The sequence below is a fragment of the Hemitrygon akajei genome, chromosome 11, assembly GCF_048418815.1.
Source record: "Hemitrygon akajei chromosome 11, sHemAka1.3, whole genome shotgun sequence".
NCBI lineage: Eukaryota > Metazoa > Chordata > Chondrichthyes > Myliobatiformes > Dasyatidae > Hemitrygon > Hemitrygon akajei.
The window spans coordinates 52,240,214-52,259,569 of NC_133134.1; the positions used below are offsets into that span (position 1 = coordinate 52,240,214).

Sequence of the window (19,356 nt, forward strand, 5' to 3'; positions counted from 1 at the left end):
GCATTTGTGACACAAACTGAAGATGGGCTCTGGAAGTGTTGGAAATGAAGGGAAGATAATGGTTTACAATGATTTTCTGTGTGGTTGTATGCTTGCAAAGGGACAATAAAGAAGTTCTTTAACGTTACAATGAAATACTGTAATTTTCTTTGTAGAAGTTATTTACAGTTTTGAATAAAGAAATTATAGAAACGGGCAAATAGCTTAGAAATGTCAGGGTTAGTTTGATGCTACATGGGAAACTTCCTTTCAGAATGTGGAGAAAACGTAACTAAATTCTATCTTGTCCAGATGAAGTACTGCATTGTAATTCCTGCAATTTGTCTGTTTACAACATAGAACTATAGAAAATATCAGTTATGCAAATTTCTTTCACAAGGCTACAGTTCAGAAAAACAAATCAATATATGGGCAAAGTAGATTAATAAAACTGGGTAAAGGAGCCACTGGGAGTACTTGCCACTATAGTGGGTTCTGTCTGGAAGAGTTGTACAAAATGTTCTTGGAAAGGGTAACAAATGTATGACTGACAATGATAAACATCTAGGTTAGGTGACAGGCTCCTTTAATTGGGCAATTGAGTCAAGGGATATAATTAAAGTGATGGTTCTGTAATGCGATGGTCTTGTGACATTTATTTGATTGGATAATGAATGGGGCAATTTAACTTACCTGCCCATTCCTTTCAAGCCACTGATCTGATTGAGATTTTTACATGCCTCAGCAACTGAAACATCGTCATCATGGTCCCTAGGGAGAGAACAACAATGCATTGATATTCACTTCATGCTTTAAGGCTCCTTGCTGGTCGCTGTGTGTATATGTGTGAGCCCACCGTGTAGGGCTCTGAGCAAGTTCACAAGTCGTTTCACGTCACGCAACTCTGGCACAAATACTGGGGCAGGAAGGAACTGGACCGTCATACCAAATTAGGCTGGGGCCAGAATCCATTTGCCAGGAATGCAGCAAGGCTCAGGGAAAGGAGCTAACATAATTTGCAGATCTAAAGCAAACTATGGGACAAAAGGAGGCCGATCATCAGAAACATATACCAAAGGGAAATTAAAGGATGTAAGTTTTAATCTAGGAGAGAGAAATAAGAAATATGTGAGTAAATAAATATTTTGGAGGTGCAGGTGATGCAAACAATTTTGTTCTCTGAGAATGCATCATGTATAAATATTGAGTGATACACTTGCACAAGTGAATGATATAGCAGCTGAAATTGAGAGCTTCAGATATTCAAGACTGATGTAAATATATCAGGTTATAACATTCAAAGCTCAAAAGTTGAAAAAGTTCAAAATAAGTGAATTTATTATCAAAGTAAAAATATATGTCACCATATACAACCCTGAGATTCATTTTCTTGTGGGCAATCACAGTAAATCTATAGAATAATAACCATACGCAGATTCAATGAAAGATCAACTAGAGTCCAGAGAAAGGAAACTGTGGAAATGCAAATATAAATACATGGCAATAAATAATGAGAACATGAGGGTAATGAGATAGAGAGTCCTTGAAAGTGAGATTGGTGGTAGTGGAAACATTTCAGTGATGGGACAAGTGAAGTTGAGTGAAGTTATCCCCTTTTATTCTAGAGCTTGATGATTGAGGGATAGTAACTGTTTTTGAACTTGGTGGTGTGAGTCCTGAGGCTCCCGTACCATCAGCGGGAAGAGAGCATGAACTGTGTGGTGGGATCTCTGATAATGGGTGCTGCTTTTCTACAGTAGCGTTTCATGTAGATGTGCTCAGTGGTTCAGACCAACAACAGAATAAAAAGGCAGAGAAGGGTGAACAGACTTGGTGACTAATGTTGTAACCTCACTATTGTTGGGGGAAGAAGCAAAGATGTTCAAGCAAGAATAGAAAGAATTGAGAATTTGAAAAATATTTAATATTCATTTGTAGTAGTAAAATCAGAAGGAATAAAATGTGTGTTATTAATAGTATAGCTTAACTTTCCTGTAGATTGGGATAAGTAAATTAACTCTTGTCTGTAGAGTAAATGCATAGATTACACTTCTGCAACAACAGATTCCCCCAAAGAAAAAGATCAGGTCACACAGTACTTTGTAATGAGTAGAAGTCTCACTATCTGCGAATATTTTAATATTTAATCCTTGTAATTATAGTACGAGTTGGTCTAATGACATTAAACAGCTATTAAAATTCTTGATTAGATTAGGACTGACTTCCATGTGCTGAGGCAGAAGATATTCGCGATGAATTGGACAAATCTGCTAATACGTGAAGCCACTGGGAGGTGCATGAGAAGAGTTGAGTTGACAGTGGTATACTGATGATATAGAGGGATCTTGGGGTCCAAGTCCATACCTCCAACATCCAAGCTTCGAGCTGATTTATCAGGTGTACTTTGGAACATACAGTGAAATATGTCATTTGCATTAACAACCAACATAGTCACGGGTGTGCTGGGGACAGTTCACAGGTATCGCCACTGAAAGTGACTGCACAGGATGATAGGGTGGTAAAGAAGGCATTTGGCATACTTGCCTTTATTAGTCGAGGCACCAAGTTCAAGAGTCGCTAAGTTGCATTTCAGCTTTACAAATTTATAACATTTAGTTCTGGTTGCCATATTATGGGAATGAAGTGGAGTCTTTGGGGAGAGGGCAGAAGAGGTTTACCAGGATGTTGCCTGGATTAGAGGGCAAGTATTAGAAGGAGAGGTCGGACAAACATGGCTTTTTCCTCTAGAGTGTTGGAGGTTGAGGGGAAAGCTGATAGAAAGTTATAAAATTATGAAAAGCACAGATTGTTTTGCCAGCAGGCACCTCCCAGTATCCTGCCAGCTAACAGGAGTCCCTAGACACACTTTTCAAACACATCACCGGCAGCCTATTTAACCCCAGCTCTCATCCACAGTCCTTGTTCACTCATTAAACTGGCTGGACTCATTTAATTACTCCTAGCTTTCAACTTCCTTATAGCCTGTTGTGTTTAGTATTTGTTCTCTCATGTTCTGTGGCCCCTTGTGGCTTGTTACTTTCAGACTGTTATTAAAGTTCTTGATCACCACTAATTCATCACTGCTCCTCTGATTTTAGGTCAAGCTTCCTCTTCATTTCCTGTCATAGGCAGAGTAGACAGCTGGTATCTTTGTCCCAGGACTAAAATTTTGAAGATAGGAGGGAGTAAGTTGAAATGAGATGTGCAGAGTAGGGCAATTGCTTCACACAGATTGTGACCGATGCCTACAATGCGATGCCTGGGAAGGTGGTGGAAATGCAACAGAATAATTAAAGGAGGTTGTTCGATAGGTATGTGAATGTACAGGGAGTGCAGGGTTAGTGCAGGCAGAATGGATTAGATCAGTTAGATATTTGGAAAAAATCAGGCAGATACTGGATCCCAAGAGAAAAAAAATATGGAATGCCCAAGAAACGGCTTTTTAGAGCAGCTTATGGTCAAGCTCACTAGAGAGAAGCAAATTCTCGATTTGGTGTTGTGCAATGAACCAGGTTTAATTAGGGAGCTTAAGGCAAAGGCACCCTTAGGAGACGGTGACCAAAATGTGATAGAATTCACCTTGAAGTCTGAAAAGCAAAAGCTAAAACTGGATGTGTTGGTATCACAATTGAGCAAAGGTAACTACAGAGTCGTGAGAGAGGACCTGGCCTGATTGGAAGGTACAGCAGCAGGGGTGATGGCTGCAATGGCTGGGGTTTCTGAGTGTAATTCAGAAGACACAGAATCAGTTCATCCTAAAGAAGAAACATTCCAAAAAGTAGGATATGGCAAATGTGGCTGACAAGGAAAGCCAAAGATGTCATGAAAGCAAAAGGAAAGCCACACAATCTAACAAAATTTTGTGGGAAGCTAGAGGATTGGGAAGCTTTTCAAAACCAGCAGAAAGCTACTAAGCAAGCTATAGGGAGGGAAAAAAGAAGAAATATGAACGTAAGCTAGCCAATGATATGAAAGAGGATACCAGAGGTTTATTTTTCAGATAGAGAAAGAGGAAAAGAGAGACAAGAATGGACATTGATCCACTGGAAAGATATTGGAGAGGTAGTAATGGGAACAAAGGTGAACTGAATAAGTATTTTGCATCAGTTTTCACTGTGGAAGTCACCAGAAACATGCCAGAAATTTGAGTAAGTCAGGGAGCAGAAATGAATGTAGTTGCTATTACTATGCGAGAAGGTGTCTTGGGAAGCTGAAAGGTATGAAGGTAGGTAAGTCACCAGGACTGCACAGAATATAGCCCAGGGTTCTGAAAGAGGTAGCTGGAGAGATTGTGAAGGCATTAAGATTGATCTTTCAAGGATCACTAGATTCTGGAATGGCTCTGGAGGACTGGAAAATTGCAAATATCACTCCACTTTTAAGAAGGCAGAGAGACAAAAGGCAGGGTATTACAAGCTACCCAGCCTGGCTTCAGTGGCTGGCAAGATGTTAGAGTCCATGATTAAGGAAGTGGTTTCGGGGTACTTGGAGGCACATGGTAAAATGGGTCGAAGTCAGCATGGTTTTCTTAGGGGAAACTCTTGCCTGACAAATCTGTTAGAATTATTTGAGGAAATAACAGACAGGACAGACAAAGGAGAGTCAGTGGATGTTGCTCACTTAGATTTTCAGAAGGCCTTTGGCAAGGTGCCACACATGAGGCTGCTAAAAAGACAGGAACACATTCTGCAGGATATATACTGTAGGAGCACCAATGAAAGATTCGCTGACTGGCAGAAAGTAAAGAGTGGGAACAAAGTGTACCTTCAGTGGTGTTCTGCAGGGACTGCTGTTGGCTCCACTTCTTTTCACATTAAATGTTAATGATCTAGATGATGGAATTGATGGCTTTGTGTCTATGGTTGAGGATAATACAAAGTTAAGAGGAGGGGCAGGTAGTGTTGAGGGAGTGTTGAAGTGTGACCTCCTGTATATCTGTGAGACCCAGTGTAGATTGGGAGACCGCCTTGCCGATTACCTACGCTCCGTTCGCCAGAAAAAGAGGGATCGCCTGGTGGCTACCCATTTAATTCCACTTCCCATTCCCATTCCAACATGTCAGTGCATGGCCTCCTCTACTGCTGTGATGAGGCCACACTCAGGCTGGGGAGCAACACCTTATATTCTGTCTGGGTAGCCTCGAAGCTGATGGCATGAATATCGATTTCTTGAACTTCTGGTAGTTGCCCCCCCCTTCACCATTCCCCATTCCCATTCCCCTCTCTCACCTTACCTGCCCATCTCCTCCCTCTGGTGCTCCTCCCCCTTCCCTTTCCTCCATGGCCTTCTGTCCGCTCCTATCAGATTCCCCCTTCTCCAGCCTTTTATCTCTTTCACCAATTGACTTCCCAGCTCTCTACTTCACCTCTCCTGGTTTCACCTGTCACCCTACTACCTTGTATTCTTTCCTACCCACCACCCACCTACTTACTCCCTCACCTCTCATCTTTCTCTCCGGTTCTGATGAAAAGTCCCGGCCCGAAATGTCAACTGTTTAATCTTTCCCACAGATGCTGCCTGGCATTTTGTGTGTGTTGCTTGGATTTCCAGCATCGGCAGATTTTCTCTTGTTAGTGTTGAAGAAGCAGGAATTCTGCAGAAGGACTTGGACTGATGACGAGAATGGGCAATAGAGTGGGAGATGGAATACAGTGTAGGGATGTGTGTGGTTATGCACTTTGGTAGAAGGAATAAACGAACAGTCTATTCACTAAGCAAGGAGCAAATTCAGGAATCTGAAGTACAAAGGGACTTGGGATCCTAGTGCAGGATTCCCTAAAGTTAACTTAGAGGTTGAATTGGTAGTAAGAAATAGAATGGTAGCGTTCATTTTGAGAGGACTAGAATATAAAAGCAAGGATGTAATGCTGAAACTATAAGAGGCATTGGTCAGACCACATTTGGAGAGTTGTGAACTGTTTTGGGCCCCTTATCTAAGGAAGGGTCTGCTGCCCTTCGAGAGGGTCCGGGGGGAACTTACAAAAATGATCCCAGGAAAGAAAGGGTTAACATTTGAGGAGTGTTTGATGGCTCTAGGCCTTTACTCACAAAGAGAGTTTAGAATAATGAAAGGGGATCTCACTGAAACCTACCAAATATCAAAAGGCCTGGATAGACTGGACATGGACTCGTATAGTAGACGAGTCTAGGACCGGAGAGCACAGCCTCAGAATAGAAGAACGTCCCTTTAGAACAGAGATGAGGAGGAACTTCTTTAGCCAGAGAATCTGTGGAATTCATTGCCATATATGCCTATGGTGGCAAAGTCATTGGGTGCATTTAAAACGGAGCTTGATAGGTTTTTGATTAGTAAGGGTATCAAAGATTATGGGGAGAAGCAGGAGAATGGGTTTGAGAGAGAAAAGTATTCAGCCATGATCAAATGCCAGAATGGACACGATGGGCTGAATGGCCTAATTATGCTCCTATATCTTATGGCCTTAGTTCATTAGTTCAGTACAACATAATGGGCTGAAGTGCTTGTTCCTGTTCTCTACCGTTCTATGTTCCGTGTTGTATTCAGAATAGTTTTATACCAATCAATTCACAAGAGTCCTGGATGTGAAGCCAGACCCTTGTGGAATGTAGATGGTCAGCATAAAGTTAAAATAAAGCAGGCAACGTGTTAAAGACTGGTGTCAATCTGAGAAACTGGGGAGGGCACGAAGCAACAAGAGGACATGTGAAAAGAACATCAAAATCAAACAAAGATTTCTATTCTTATATCAGGAAGATGGGAGTAGCCAGCGTCGACGTGGGGTCCATAACAACGGATAACTCATACAGCAGGTTAAATAAGGAAGTGGTAGATTTTTTTCCAGTATTTATAGCAGGAGAAGAGAGCAACCCTCAGTCATCAAAGGAAACTAACAGTCAGTCAGAGCCAGAACTCCCCAAAGTGACCATAAGCAAAGTTGGAGGGGTTGAGGGAAAGAACTGAGACACCACAGTTGTGTAGTGGTTTGTGCAACGCTATTGCAGATCGGGGCGTTTGAGAGTTCAAAGTTCAATTCTGGAGGCTGTTATGAAAGGAGACTCTGTAGGTCCTCCCCATCGAATGTGTAGATTTCCTCCAGGTTCTCTGGTTTCCTCCCACAGTCCAAAGACGTAGTGGTTAGGCCAATTAGTCCTGTGATTAGGTTGGGGTTAATCGGGTTTGTTGGGGGTTGCTGGGGCAGTGCGGCTCAAAGGGCCGGAAAAGTCTACTTCGCACTGTCTCACTAATTAAAATAAATAATTACAAGACCATAAGATATAGGAGCAGAATCAGGCCATTTGGCCCATCAAGTGTGCTCTACCATTTCAACAATAAGGAATGACAAATTCCCAGGAGCGGGTGGTAATAATCTCAGGGTGTTAAAGGAAACTTCAGATTATTAAAGCATAATCATCCAAAATTCTCTCATTTGAAGAGTAATCATTTAGATTAGATAACTACGTATATCAGCCTGCTGTTGAAAAATGAGGGGAGAGTAAAAATGAAGAATTACAGACCATTAGCCCAAGTGGTTGTCAGGAAGTGATGCAGTTCCTCAGCTTGGGCAGCTCCTTGGGGGTTGAGGGCAACCTGTTTCCACTCCAAGCTTGCAAGCTCTGATGGGGCCAGTTCATCTAGTGAGAGGCTCACCATGGCTGCCTCAGGTGGGGGAGGAAGGTGGGGAGTTTGTGAGATGGTGCCGTTTACACTCGGCTTCTCAATACCATTCGCAATATAGCTTCTCCTCTCTGTGAGGCAGGGATTCTTACAAGTCAGGGTCGATTTTACACCTTCCAAGTAAAATATCCTTGATTCATTCCCACTGACCACTGGGCAATGTTGTAGCTAAGACAGAGATCAGAACACAGTAACTGTATTGGGAGTTGGCCGGTGGGCATGTGAAATATACAATGAAAATGCTGGCCGATCAGACGCATCTGTGGGAGGAGATGCAGTTAACATTTCAGGTCTGAGGAATTGCCCAAGGAGAGGGAAGCGAGAAACCAGATTAGTTTTTAGTGGTAGAGGAGGTTAGGGAACAGATCACGCTTGAAGGCTGCTTGTGTGGGATGATCCTGTGGGTTTATGGCCGGTGGGTGACAGAGATAGTGACTGTGGATTTAGGGTCAGTGTGGGGGAGACAGAGACCCCCTGAGTCTAAAGGCAGTCATGGTGGTAATTGAATTCACAACGAGTAAATGATTGCAGGAGACTGTGATCTGGCAGGACTGTGTGGACAGGTTTCCCACAACTTTTTGGGAGAGCTCATGTATCTTTGGGGTGAGCAGCCAGCAGCTTGAAAGTGATGGGAAGCCGGGTAGGGGAGAGGGACAGGGAACCGCGTGTTGGTAGTGAAATGTGGTGACTGATTACCCTAAGCACTTTGAATTGCTCGGAGAGACCTGGCATAGATATGTGGAATGGGCAACTCGTGTCCATGGCGCAGATGTAGGTTTCTGAAGAAGTAACTAAGGCTGTGAAGAAAGGGAAGTCTATCGATTTACACAGGGATTTACAGGCTACGTTTAAGGACATCGCTCAGGATAGAAAAGCTCATGGAATTGAAGGAAAGTTGTTGACCCTTCTAGGCAGATAATGGGTAGGCTGTCAAATGATCAGGATATGCCTCATTGCATCAATGCTGGGAAGTGCATTTAGAAACGGTTTAGATTATGGGATTGATACTGATGTCCAACATGGCCAAATGCTTAAGCATAAGATTGCAAAGAATGTTGCAAAGATTAAAGAATTGAACAGAACTGTGGCAAATGTCTTTCACTGGGGGATAAAATAGATCCACTTTTGACCGGAGAATGGCAGAATAGTGTCCCTTCTAAATGGTGTGACACATCCTTGCACTGCGGGAAGACAGTGAAAATGGCAGTGGAATTTCCAGAAGAAGACATGGACAGGAGAGATCACTGAAACTATGGAATGCATATTCTAGAGTTATGAAAATTAAAGGACGATTTGATTGAAATTTTCATGCTATTAAATAGAACTGATATGTAGAGGGAGATGATTTCCAATGGGGGAAGGTTGATAATGCTCTCTTCCACAAATAGCAATTGACTGGGTTATTAGTTCATTTTAAATCTGAGATAGATGGAATTTTTATTAGCTAAAGGTATCAAAGGATTTGGGGAAAACACACATGCATGGAGATAAATTGCATATCAACTGTATCCTTACTAAATGACAGAAGAGGCTCAAGGAGATGACTAGGCTCTTCTCAGACTCTTGTTTCTGTGCTCTAGTGATGCTGTGATCTATACAGGAATGATCGGCTCCTGTTGTATAGTGATGGGTGTGATCTATACTGAGGAGTGTCTGGGTCCTGTTGTATAGTGATGGGTGTGATCTATACTGAGGAGTGTCTGGGTCCTGTTGTATAGTGATGGGTGTGATCTATACTGAGGAGTGTCTGGGTCCTGTTGTATAGTGATGGGTGTGATCTATACTGAGGAGTGTCTGGGTCCTGTTGTATAGTGATGAGTGTGATCTATACTGAGGAGTGTCTGGGTCCTGTTGTATAGTGATGGGTGTGATCTATACTGAGGAGTGTCTGGGTCCTGTTGTATAGTGATGAGTGTGATCTATACTGAGGAGTGTCTGGGTCCTGTTGTATAGTGATGGGTGTGATCTATACTGAGGAGTGTCTGGGTCCTGTTGTATAGTGATGGGTGTGATCTATACTGAGGAGTGTCTGGGTCCTGTTGTATAGTAATGGGTGTGATCTATTCTGAGGAGTGTCTGGGTCCTGTTGTATAGTGATGAGTGTGATCTATACTGAGGAGTGTCTGGGTCCTATGCTCTAGTGATGAGTGTGATCTATACTGAGGAGTGTCTGGGTCCTGTTGTATAGTGATGGGTGTGATCTATACTGAGGAGTGTCTGGGTCCTGTTGTATAGTGATGAGTGTGATCTATACTGAGGAGTGTCTGGGTCCTGTTGTATAGTGATGGGTGTGATCTATACTGAGGAGTGTCTGGGTCCTGTTGTATAGTGATGAGTGTGATCTATACTGAGGAGTGTCTGGGTCCTGTTGTATAGTGATGGGTGTGATCTATACTGAGGAGTGTCTGGGTCCTGTTGTATAGTGATGAGTGTGATCTATACTGAGGAGTGTCTGGGTCCTGTTGTATAGTGATGAGTGTGATCTATACTGAGGAGTGTCTGGGTCCTGTTGTATAGTGATGAGTGTGATCTATACTGAGGAGTGTCTGGGTCCTGTTGTATAGTGATGGGTGTGATCTATACTGAGGAGTGTCTGGTTCCTGTTGTATAGTGATGGGTGTGATCTATACTGAGGAGTGTCTGGGTCCTGTTGTATAGTGATGGGTGTGATCTATACTGAGGAGTGTCTGGGTCCTGTTGTATAGTGATGGGTGTGATCTATACTGAGGAGTGTCTGGGTCCTGTTGTATAGTGATGGGTGTGATCTATACTGAGGAGTGTCTGGGTCCTATGCTCTAGTGATGAGTGTGATCTATACTGAGGAGTGTCTGGGTCCTGTTGTATAGTGATGGGTGTGATCTATACTGAGGAGTGTCTGGGTCCTGTTGTATAGTGATGAGTGTGATCTATACTGAGGAGTGTCTGGGTCCTGTTGTATAGTGATGGGTGTGATCTATACTGAGGAGTGTCTGGGTCCTGTTGTATAGTGATGGGTGTGATCTATACTGAGGAGTGTCTGGGTCCTATGCTCTAGTGATGAGTGTGATCTATACTGAGGAGTGTCTGGGTCCTGTTGTATAGTGATGGGTGTGATCTATACTGAGGAGTGTCAGGGTCCTGTTGTATAGTGATGAGTGTGATCTATACTGAGGAGTGTCTGGGTCCTGTTGTATAGTGATGGGTGTGATCTATACTGAGGAGTGTCTGGGTCCTATGCTCTAGTGATGAGTGTGATCTATACTGAGGAGTGTCTGGGTCCTGTTGTATAGTGATGGGTGTGATCTATACTGAGGAGTGTCTGGGTCCTGTTGTATAGTGATGAGTGTGATCTATACTGAGGAGTGTCTGGATCCTGTTGTATAGTGATGGGTGTGATCAATACTGAGGAGTGTCCGGGTCCTGTTGTATAGTGATGGGTGTGATCTATACTGAGGAGTGTCTGGGTCCTGTTGTATAGTGATGGGTGTGATCTATACTGAGGAGTGTCTGGGTCCTGTTGTATAGTGATGGGTGTGATCTATACTGAGGAGTGTCTGGGTCCTGTTGTATAGTGATGGGTGTGATCTATACTGAGGAGTGTCTGGGTCCTATGCTCTAGTGATGAGTGTGATCTATACTGAGGATTGTCTGGGTCCTGTTGTATAGTGATGGGTGTGATCTATACTGAGGAGTGTCAGGGTCCTGTTGTATAGTGATGAGTGTGATCTATACTGAGGAGTGTCTGGGTCCTGTTGTATAGTGATGGGTGTGATCTATACTGAGGAGTGTCTGGGTCCTGTTGTATAGTGATGGGTGTGATCTATACTGAGGAGTGTCTGGGTCCTGTTGTATAGTGATGGGTGTGATCTATACTGAGGAGTGTCTGGGTCCTATGCTCTAGTGATGAGTGTGATCTATACTGAGGAGTGTCTGGGTCCTGTTGTATAGTGATGGGTGTGATCTATACTGAGGAGTGTCTGGGTCCTGTTGTATAGTGATGAGTGTGATCTATACTGAGGAGTGTCTGGGTCCTGTTGTATAGTGATGGGTGTGATCTATACTGAGGAGTGTCTGGGTCCTGTTGTATAGTGATGGGTGTGATCTATACTGAGGAGTGTCTGGGTCCTGTGCTCTAGTGATGAGTGTGATCTATACTGAGGAGTGTCTGGGTCCTGTTGTATAGTGATGGGTGTGATCTATACTGAGGAGTGTCTGGGTCCTGTTGTATAGTGATGAGTGTGATCTATACTGAGGAGTGTCTGGGTCCTGTTGTATAGTGATGAGTGTGATCTATACTGAGGAGTGTCTGGGTCCTGTTGTATAGTGATGAGTGTGATCTATACTGAGGAGTGTCTGGGTCCTGTTGTATAGTGATGGGTGTGATCTATACTGAGGAGTGTCTGGGTCCTGTTGTATAGTGATGGGTGTGATCTATACTGAGGAGTGTCTGGGTCCTGTTGTATAGTGATGGGTGTGATCTATACTGAGGAGTGTCTGGGTCCTGTTGTATAGTGATGGGTGTGATCTATACTGAGGAGTGTCTGGGTCCTGTTGTATAGTGATGGGTGTGATCTATACTGAGGAGTGTCTGGGTCCTGTTGTATAGTGATGGGTGTGATCTATACTGAGGAGTGTCTGGGTCCTATGCTCTAGTGATGAGTGTGATCTATACTGAGGAGTGTCTGGGTCCTGTTGTATAGTGATGAGTGTGATCTATACTGAGGAGTGTCTGGGTCCTGTTGTATAGTGATGAGTGTGATCTATACTGAGGAGTGTCTGGGTCCTGTTGTATAGTGATGGGTGTGATCTATACTGAGGAGTGTCTGGGTCCTGTTGTATAGTGATGGGTGTGATCTATACTGAGGAGTGTCTGGGTCCTGTTGTATAGTGATGAGTGTGATCTATACTGAGGAGTGTCTGGGTCCTGTTGTATAGTGATGGGTGTGATCTATACTGAGGAGTGTCTGGGTCCTGTTGTATAGTGATGGGTGTGATCTATACTGAGGAGTGTCTGGGTCCTATGCTCTAGTGATGAGTGTGATCTATACTGAGGAGTGTCTGGGTCCTGTTGTATAGTGATGGGTGTGATCTATACTGAGGAGTGTCTGGGTCCTGTTGTATAGTGATGGGTGTGATCTATACTGAGGAGTGTCTGGGTCCTGTTGTATAGTGATGAGTGTGATCTATACTGAGGAGTGTCTGGGTCCTGTTGTATAGTGATGAGTGTGATCTATACTGAGGAGTGTCTGGGTCCTGTTGTATAGTGATGGGTGTGATCTATACTGAGGAGTGTCTGGGTCCTGTTGTATAGTGATGGGTGTGATCTATACTGAGGAGTGTCTGGGTCCTGTTGTATAGTGATGAGTGTGATCTATACTGAGGAGTGTCTGGGTCCTGTTGTATAGTGATGGGTGTGATCTATACTGAGGAGTGTCTGGGTCCTGTTGTATAGTGATGAGTGTGATCTATACTGAGGAGTGTCTGGGTCCTGTTGTATAGTGATGGGTGTGATCTATACTGAGGAGTGTCTGGGTCCTATGCTCTAGTGATGAGTGTGATCTATACTGAGGAGTGTCTGGGTCCTGTTGTATAGTGATGGGTGTGATCTATACTGAGGAGTGTCTGGGTCCTGTTGTATAGTGATGAGTGTGATCTATACTGAGGAGTGTCTGGGTCCTGTTGTATAGTGATGGGTGTGATCTATACTGAGGAGTGTCTGGGTCCTGTTGTATAGTGATGGGTGTGATCTATACTGAGGAGTGTCTGGGTCCTATGCTCTAGTGATGAGTGTGATCTATACTGAGGAGTGTCTGGGTCCTGTTGTATAGTGATGGGTGTGATCTATACTGAGGAGTGTCTGGGTCCTGTTGTATAGTGATGAGTGTGATCTATACTGAGGAGTGTCTGGGTCCTGTTGTATAGTGATGGGTGTGATCTATACTGAGGAGTGTCTGGGTCCTGTTGTATAGTGATGAGTGTGATCTATACTGAGGAGTGTCTGGGTCCTGTTGTATAGTGATGGGTGTGATCTATACTGAGGAGTGTCTGGGTCCTGTTGTATAGTGATGGGTGTGATCTATACTGAGGAGTGTCTGGGTCCTGTTGTATAGTGATGAGTGTGATCTATACTGAGGAGTGTCTGGGTCCTATGCTCTAGTGATGAGTGTGATCTATACTGAGGAGTGTCTGGGTCCTGTTGTATAGTGATGAGTGTGATCTATACTGAGGAGTGTCTGGGTCCTGTTGTATAGTGATGAGTGTGATCTATACTGAGGAGTGTCTGGGTCCTGTTGTATAGTGATGGGTGTGATCTATACTGAGGAGTGTCTGGGTCCTGTTGTATAGTGATGGGTGTGATCTATACTGAGGAGTGTCTGGGTCCTATGCTCTAGTGATGAGTGTGATCTATGGAGGAGTGTCTGGGTCCTGTTGTATAGTGATGGGTGTGATCTATACTGAGGAGTGTCTGGGTCCTGTTGTATAGTGATGGGTGTGATCTATACTGAGGAGTGTCTGGGTCCTGTTGTATAGTGATGGGTGTGATCTATACTGAGGAGTGTCTGGGTCCTGTTGTATAGTGATGGGTGTGATCTATACTGAGGAGTGTCTGGGTCCTGTTGTATAGTGATGGGTGTGATCTATACTGAGGAGTGTCTGGGTCCTGTTGTATAGTGATGGGTGTGATCTATACTGAGGAGTGTCTGGGTCCTGTTGTATAGTGATGAGTGTGATCTATACTGAGGAGTGTCTGGGTCCTGTTGTATAGTGATGGGTGTGATCTATACTGAGGAGTGTCTGGGTCCTGTTGTATAGTGATGGGTGTGATCTATACTGAGGAGTGTCTGGGTCCTGTTGTATAGTGATGGGTGTGATCTATACTGAGGAGTGTCTGGGTCCTGTTGTATAGTGATGGGTGTGATCTATACTGAGGAGTGTCTGGGTCCTGTTGTATAGTGATGGGTGTGATCTATACTGAGGAGTGTCTGGGTCCTATGCTCTAGTGATGAGTATGATCTATACTGAGGAGTGTCTGGGTCCTGTTGTATAGTGATGAGTGTGATCTATACTGAGGAGTGTCTGGGTCCTGTTGTATAGTGATGGGTGTGATCTATACTGAGGAGTGTCTGGGTCCTGTTGTATAGTGATGGGTGTGATCTATACTGAGGAGTGTCTGGGTCCTGTTGTATAGTGATGGGTGTGATCTATACTGAGGAGTGTCTGGGTCCTGTTGTATAGTGATGGGTGTGATCTATACTGAGGAGTGTCTGGGTCCTGTTGTATAGTGATGGGTGTGATCTATACTGAGGAGTGTCTGGGTCCTGTTGTATAGTGATGGCTGTGATCTATACTGAGGAGTGTCTGGGTCCTATGCTCTAGTGATGAGTGTGATCTATACTGAGGAGTGTCTGGGTCCTGTTGTATAGTGATGGGTGTGATCTATACTGAGGAGTGTCTGGGTCCTTTTGTATAGTGATGGGTGTGATCTATACTGAGGAGTGTCTGGGTCCTGTTGTATAGTGATGGGTGTGATCTATACTGAGGAGTGTCTGGGTCCTATGCTCTAGTGATGAGTATGATCTATACTGAGGAGTGTCTGGGTCCTGTTGTATAGTGATGGGTGTGATCTATACTGAGGAGTGTCTGGGTCCTGTTGTATAGTGATGAGTGTGATCTATACTGAGGAGTGTCTGGGTCCTGTTGTATAGTGATGGGTGTGATCTATACTGAGGAGTGTCTGGGTCCTGTTGTATAGTGATGGGTGTGATCTATACTGAGGAGTGTCTGGGTCCTGTTGTATAGTGATGAGTGTGATCTATACTGAGGAGTGTCTGGGTCCTGTTGTATAGTGATGGGTGTGATCTATACTGAGGAGTGTCTGGGTCCTGTTGTATAGTGATGGGTGTGATCTATACTGAGGAGTGTCTGGGTCCTGTTGTATAGTGATGGGTGTGATCTATACTGAGGAGTGTCTGGGTCCTGTTGTATAGTGATGGGTGTGATCTATACTGAGGAGTGTCTGGGTCCTATGCTCTAGTGATGAGTGTGATCTATACTGAGGAGTGTCTGGGTCCTGTTGTATAGTGATGTGTGTGATCTATACTGAGGAGTGTCTGGGTCCTGTTGTATAGTGATGAGTGTGATCTATACTGAGGAGTGTCTGGGTCCTGTTGTATAGTGATGGGTGTGATCTATACTGAGGAGTGTCTGGGTCCTGTTGTATAGTGATGGGTGTGATCTATACTGAGGAGTGTCTGGGTCCTGTTGTATAGTGATGGGTGTGATCTATACTGAGGAGTGTCTGGGTCCTATGCTCTAGTGATGAGTGTGATCTATACTGAGGAGTGTCTGGGTCCTGTTGTATAGTGATGGGTGTGATCTATACTGAGGAGTGTCTGGGTCCTGTTGTATAGTGATGAGTGTGATCTATACTGAGGAGTGTCTGGGTCCTATGCTCTAGTGATGAGTGTGATCTATACTGAGGAGTGTCTGGGTCCTGTTGTATAGTGATGGGTGTGATCTATACTGAGGAGTGTCTGGGTCCTGTTGTATAGTGATGGGTGTGATCTATACTGAGGAGTGTCTGGGTCCTATGCTCTAGTGATGAGTGTGATCTATACTGAGGAGTGTCTGGGTCCTGTTGTATAGTGATGAGTGTGATCTATACTGAGGAGTGTCTGGGTCCTGTTGTATAGTGATGAGTGTGATCTATACTGAGGAGTGTCTGGGTCCTGTTGTATAGTGATGGGTGTGATCTATACTGAGGAGTGTCTGGGTCCTGTTGTATAGTGATGGGTGTGATCTATACTGAGGAGTGTCTGGGTCCTATGCTCTAGTGATGAGTGTGATCTATACTGAGGAGTGTCTGGGTCCTGTTGTATAGTGATGGGTGTGATCTATACTGAGGAGTGTCTGGGTCCTGTTGTATAGTGATGGGTGTGATCTATACTGAGGAGTGTCTGGGTCCTGTTGTATAGTGATGAATGTGATCTATACTGAGGAGTGTCTGGGTCCTGTTGTATAGTGATGGGTGTGATCTATACTGAGGAGTGTCTGGGTCCTATGCTCTAGTGATGAGTGTGATCTATACTGAGGAGTGTCTGGGTCCTGTTGTATAGTGATGGGTGTGATCTATACTGAGGAGTGTCTGGGTCCTGTTGTATAGTGATGAGTGTGATCTATACTGAGGAGTGTCTGGGTCCTGTTGTATAGTGATGGGTGTGATCTATACTGAGGAGTGTCTGGGTCCTGTTCTATAGTGATGGGTGTGATCTATACTGAGGAGTGTCTGGGTCCTGTTGTATAGTGATGAGTGTGATCTATACTGAGGAGTGTCTGGGTCCTGTTGTATAGTGATGAGTGTGATCTATACTGAGGAGTGTCTGGGTCCTGTTGTATAGTGATGAGTGTGATCTATACTGAGGAGTGTCTGGGTCCTGTTGTATAGTGATGGGTGTGATCTATACTGAGGAGTGTCTGGGTCCTGTTGTATAGTGATGAGTGTGATCTACACTGAGGAGTGTCTGGGTCCTGTTGTATAGTGATGAGTGTGATCTATACTGAGGAGTGTCTGGGTCCTGTTGTATAGTGATGAGTGTGATCTATACTGAGGAGTGTCTGGGTCCTGTTGTATAGTGATGAGTGTGATCTATACTGAGGAGTGTCTGGGTCCTGTTGTATAGTGATGAGTGTGATCTATACTGAGGAGTGTCTGGGTCCTGTTGTATAGTGATGAGTGTGATCTATACTGAGGAGTGTCTGGGTCCTGTTGTATAGTGATGAGTGTGATCTATGCTGTGGAGAGTCCGGCTCCTGCTGTATAGTGATGCTGTGATCTATGCTGGAGCAGTGTCCCGCTCCTATATCTACCCCTGCCTACTTCCTTTTCATCATGATCACTGCTGAGACCTTCAGTTTGAGCAAATCAGTGTCAATTTCATCTATTTTTCCTTTGGTCACCTGGGAGAGGGTGGAGGGTGGGCTGGTTATGTCATGACCTTCCAATGCTTTTATCCCTTGTTTGTGGTTTGAACACTTGATTCCCTTTTCTTTAACTCTGTTGCTCCCCAACCTGTGGACAAGGAATAACTGAGAAATCCACTCTGAGTAACAGCCGCAGAGAGAGGGATAGCATGTTGCTTTCGTTCAAAGAGACTTGGCACAAATATTCTTGTCAAACATGGTGAAGTGCACTTTTTTTTGACCCCAACATTAAGGGGGTTTTAGATATTACAGCCTAACGGAATGGCCATCATTACACTCTCAGATCCCAGGCAAAACCCTCTGATCTCAACTTCACACATTTGAGAGAGAGAGAGAGAGAGAAAGGGGGAAGGAGTGGGAGAGGGAGGAGGGAGAAGAGGAGAGGGGGAGGGGAGAGGGAGGGAGAGAGAGAAAAAGGGAGTTGATTGGAGGAGGCAGTGATACAAAGAATAAAGGAGAGACAGAGCGCAAAGGAGGAAGAGTTACAAAAAAGCAACAGAAAGAGAGAAGCAGATGAAGGGAAAAGCAATATAAATAAATATGTGAAGGAGAGAGAGAGTAAAAGAGGGAAGAAGAGAAAAACTGAGAAAGAAGGATGAACAATGAAAGAAAGAGAGGGGAGAGAGGCAAAAGAGAAGGGAATTGGAGATGAGCGAGTGAGGGAGAGGGTGAGAGACAGGCAGAGAATAGAAAGTGAAATAAGTGGAAAAAAACTCACCAGATGTCAAGGTGGAGCTGATCAATGTGGATGTCATCCACTTCACTGGAATAAACAAGAAATCAATACTCAATAAAGAGAGAAAGGAGGCTTTGCTTTCCTGCAGTACCTTTCAGAATCCCATGCTGCCTCGAGGTATTTCACAGTCAGTGAGCTACGTTTGAAATCTATTTGCTGTCAGACCCATTCAGAACTGGAGTCTCAGCTGACTGGGCTTCTTGTACTCAGAGCTCCTGGTGGGAAGATGCCGGGAGATGCTCTGGGAACATCGTTTGGGAGAGCTCACCATTTGCAAATTGATTTTCTGCAAAGTGAGTGGGCAGGACTTGGGCAGCACAGCAGTCCAGTTAGCAGGGCAGGTCCCTGACAGCTCTGGAGACCCAGGTTTGATCCTAAGTTCCGGTGCTGCCTGTGTGGAGTTTGCATGCCACATGGTTTCCCTCAGGTGCTCTGGTTTTCTCACCTTGGTGGGTTAACTGAGTGTAGTAAATTTCCCCTGGTATAGGTGGGTGATAGAAACACCATCAAACACACATGGCTTCAGTGATGACTCCTAGTCCCACCATACCATAACCTCTCTGTGACCCCTGCCCCCCAGTCTGGGTTAAATTGCCCATTATTCAGCACTAAATGGTCAGAAATTCCACCTACCTACATCTTTGCAATCTCACTCAGCTCCAGTTTCACTCACCCATCTCTCTGTTACCTCTAGGCCTGGTTATTCCAACACACTCACTCGACTTTTCACCTGTAAGCTTCTCGTCCGGAAATCTGCTGAGCCTGGCTTTGCTCCCGTTGAGACCAATTCAGCCACGTTCTTGTCGCGTTGGTTTCTGTTCAAGCAAGTTCTCATCTCTACTCGGTCTTGTCCCTCTCTGTCCCTGTATTTCTGTGACATAGCTCTCTGCATTGCCCTCCCACACTGCAGCTTTTAGAGATGCTCTTCTGCACACCACTGCTGTAACCTGAGATTATTTGAGTTCCTGCTGCCTTCCTGTCAGTCCGGCCATTCTCCTCTGATCTCTCTCACCAACAAGGCACTTCC

The 19,356-nt window shown here is 44.4% G+C and overlaps 1 protein-coding gene across 2 annotated transcripts in view; it reads right to left on the reverse strand.

Moving 5' to 3' along the window:
• The window catches only part of baiap3 (BAI1 associated protein 3), a 130,789-nt gene that overhangs the window by 72,460 nt on the left and 38,973 nt on the right, over nucleotides 1-19,356 (reverse strand). For both annotated transcript variants that reach the window (XM_073060869.1, XM_073060870.1), the window contains exons 9-10: nucleotides 18,312-18,356; nucleotides 673-750 (exon numbers count right to left, since the gene is read on the reverse strand). In XM_073060869.1, coding sequence (XP_072916970.1) covers nucleotides 673-750; nucleotides 18,312-18,356 — 123 coding nt within the window. The remainder of the gene's footprint in view (nucleotides 1-672; nucleotides 751-18,311; nucleotides 18,357-19,356) is intronic.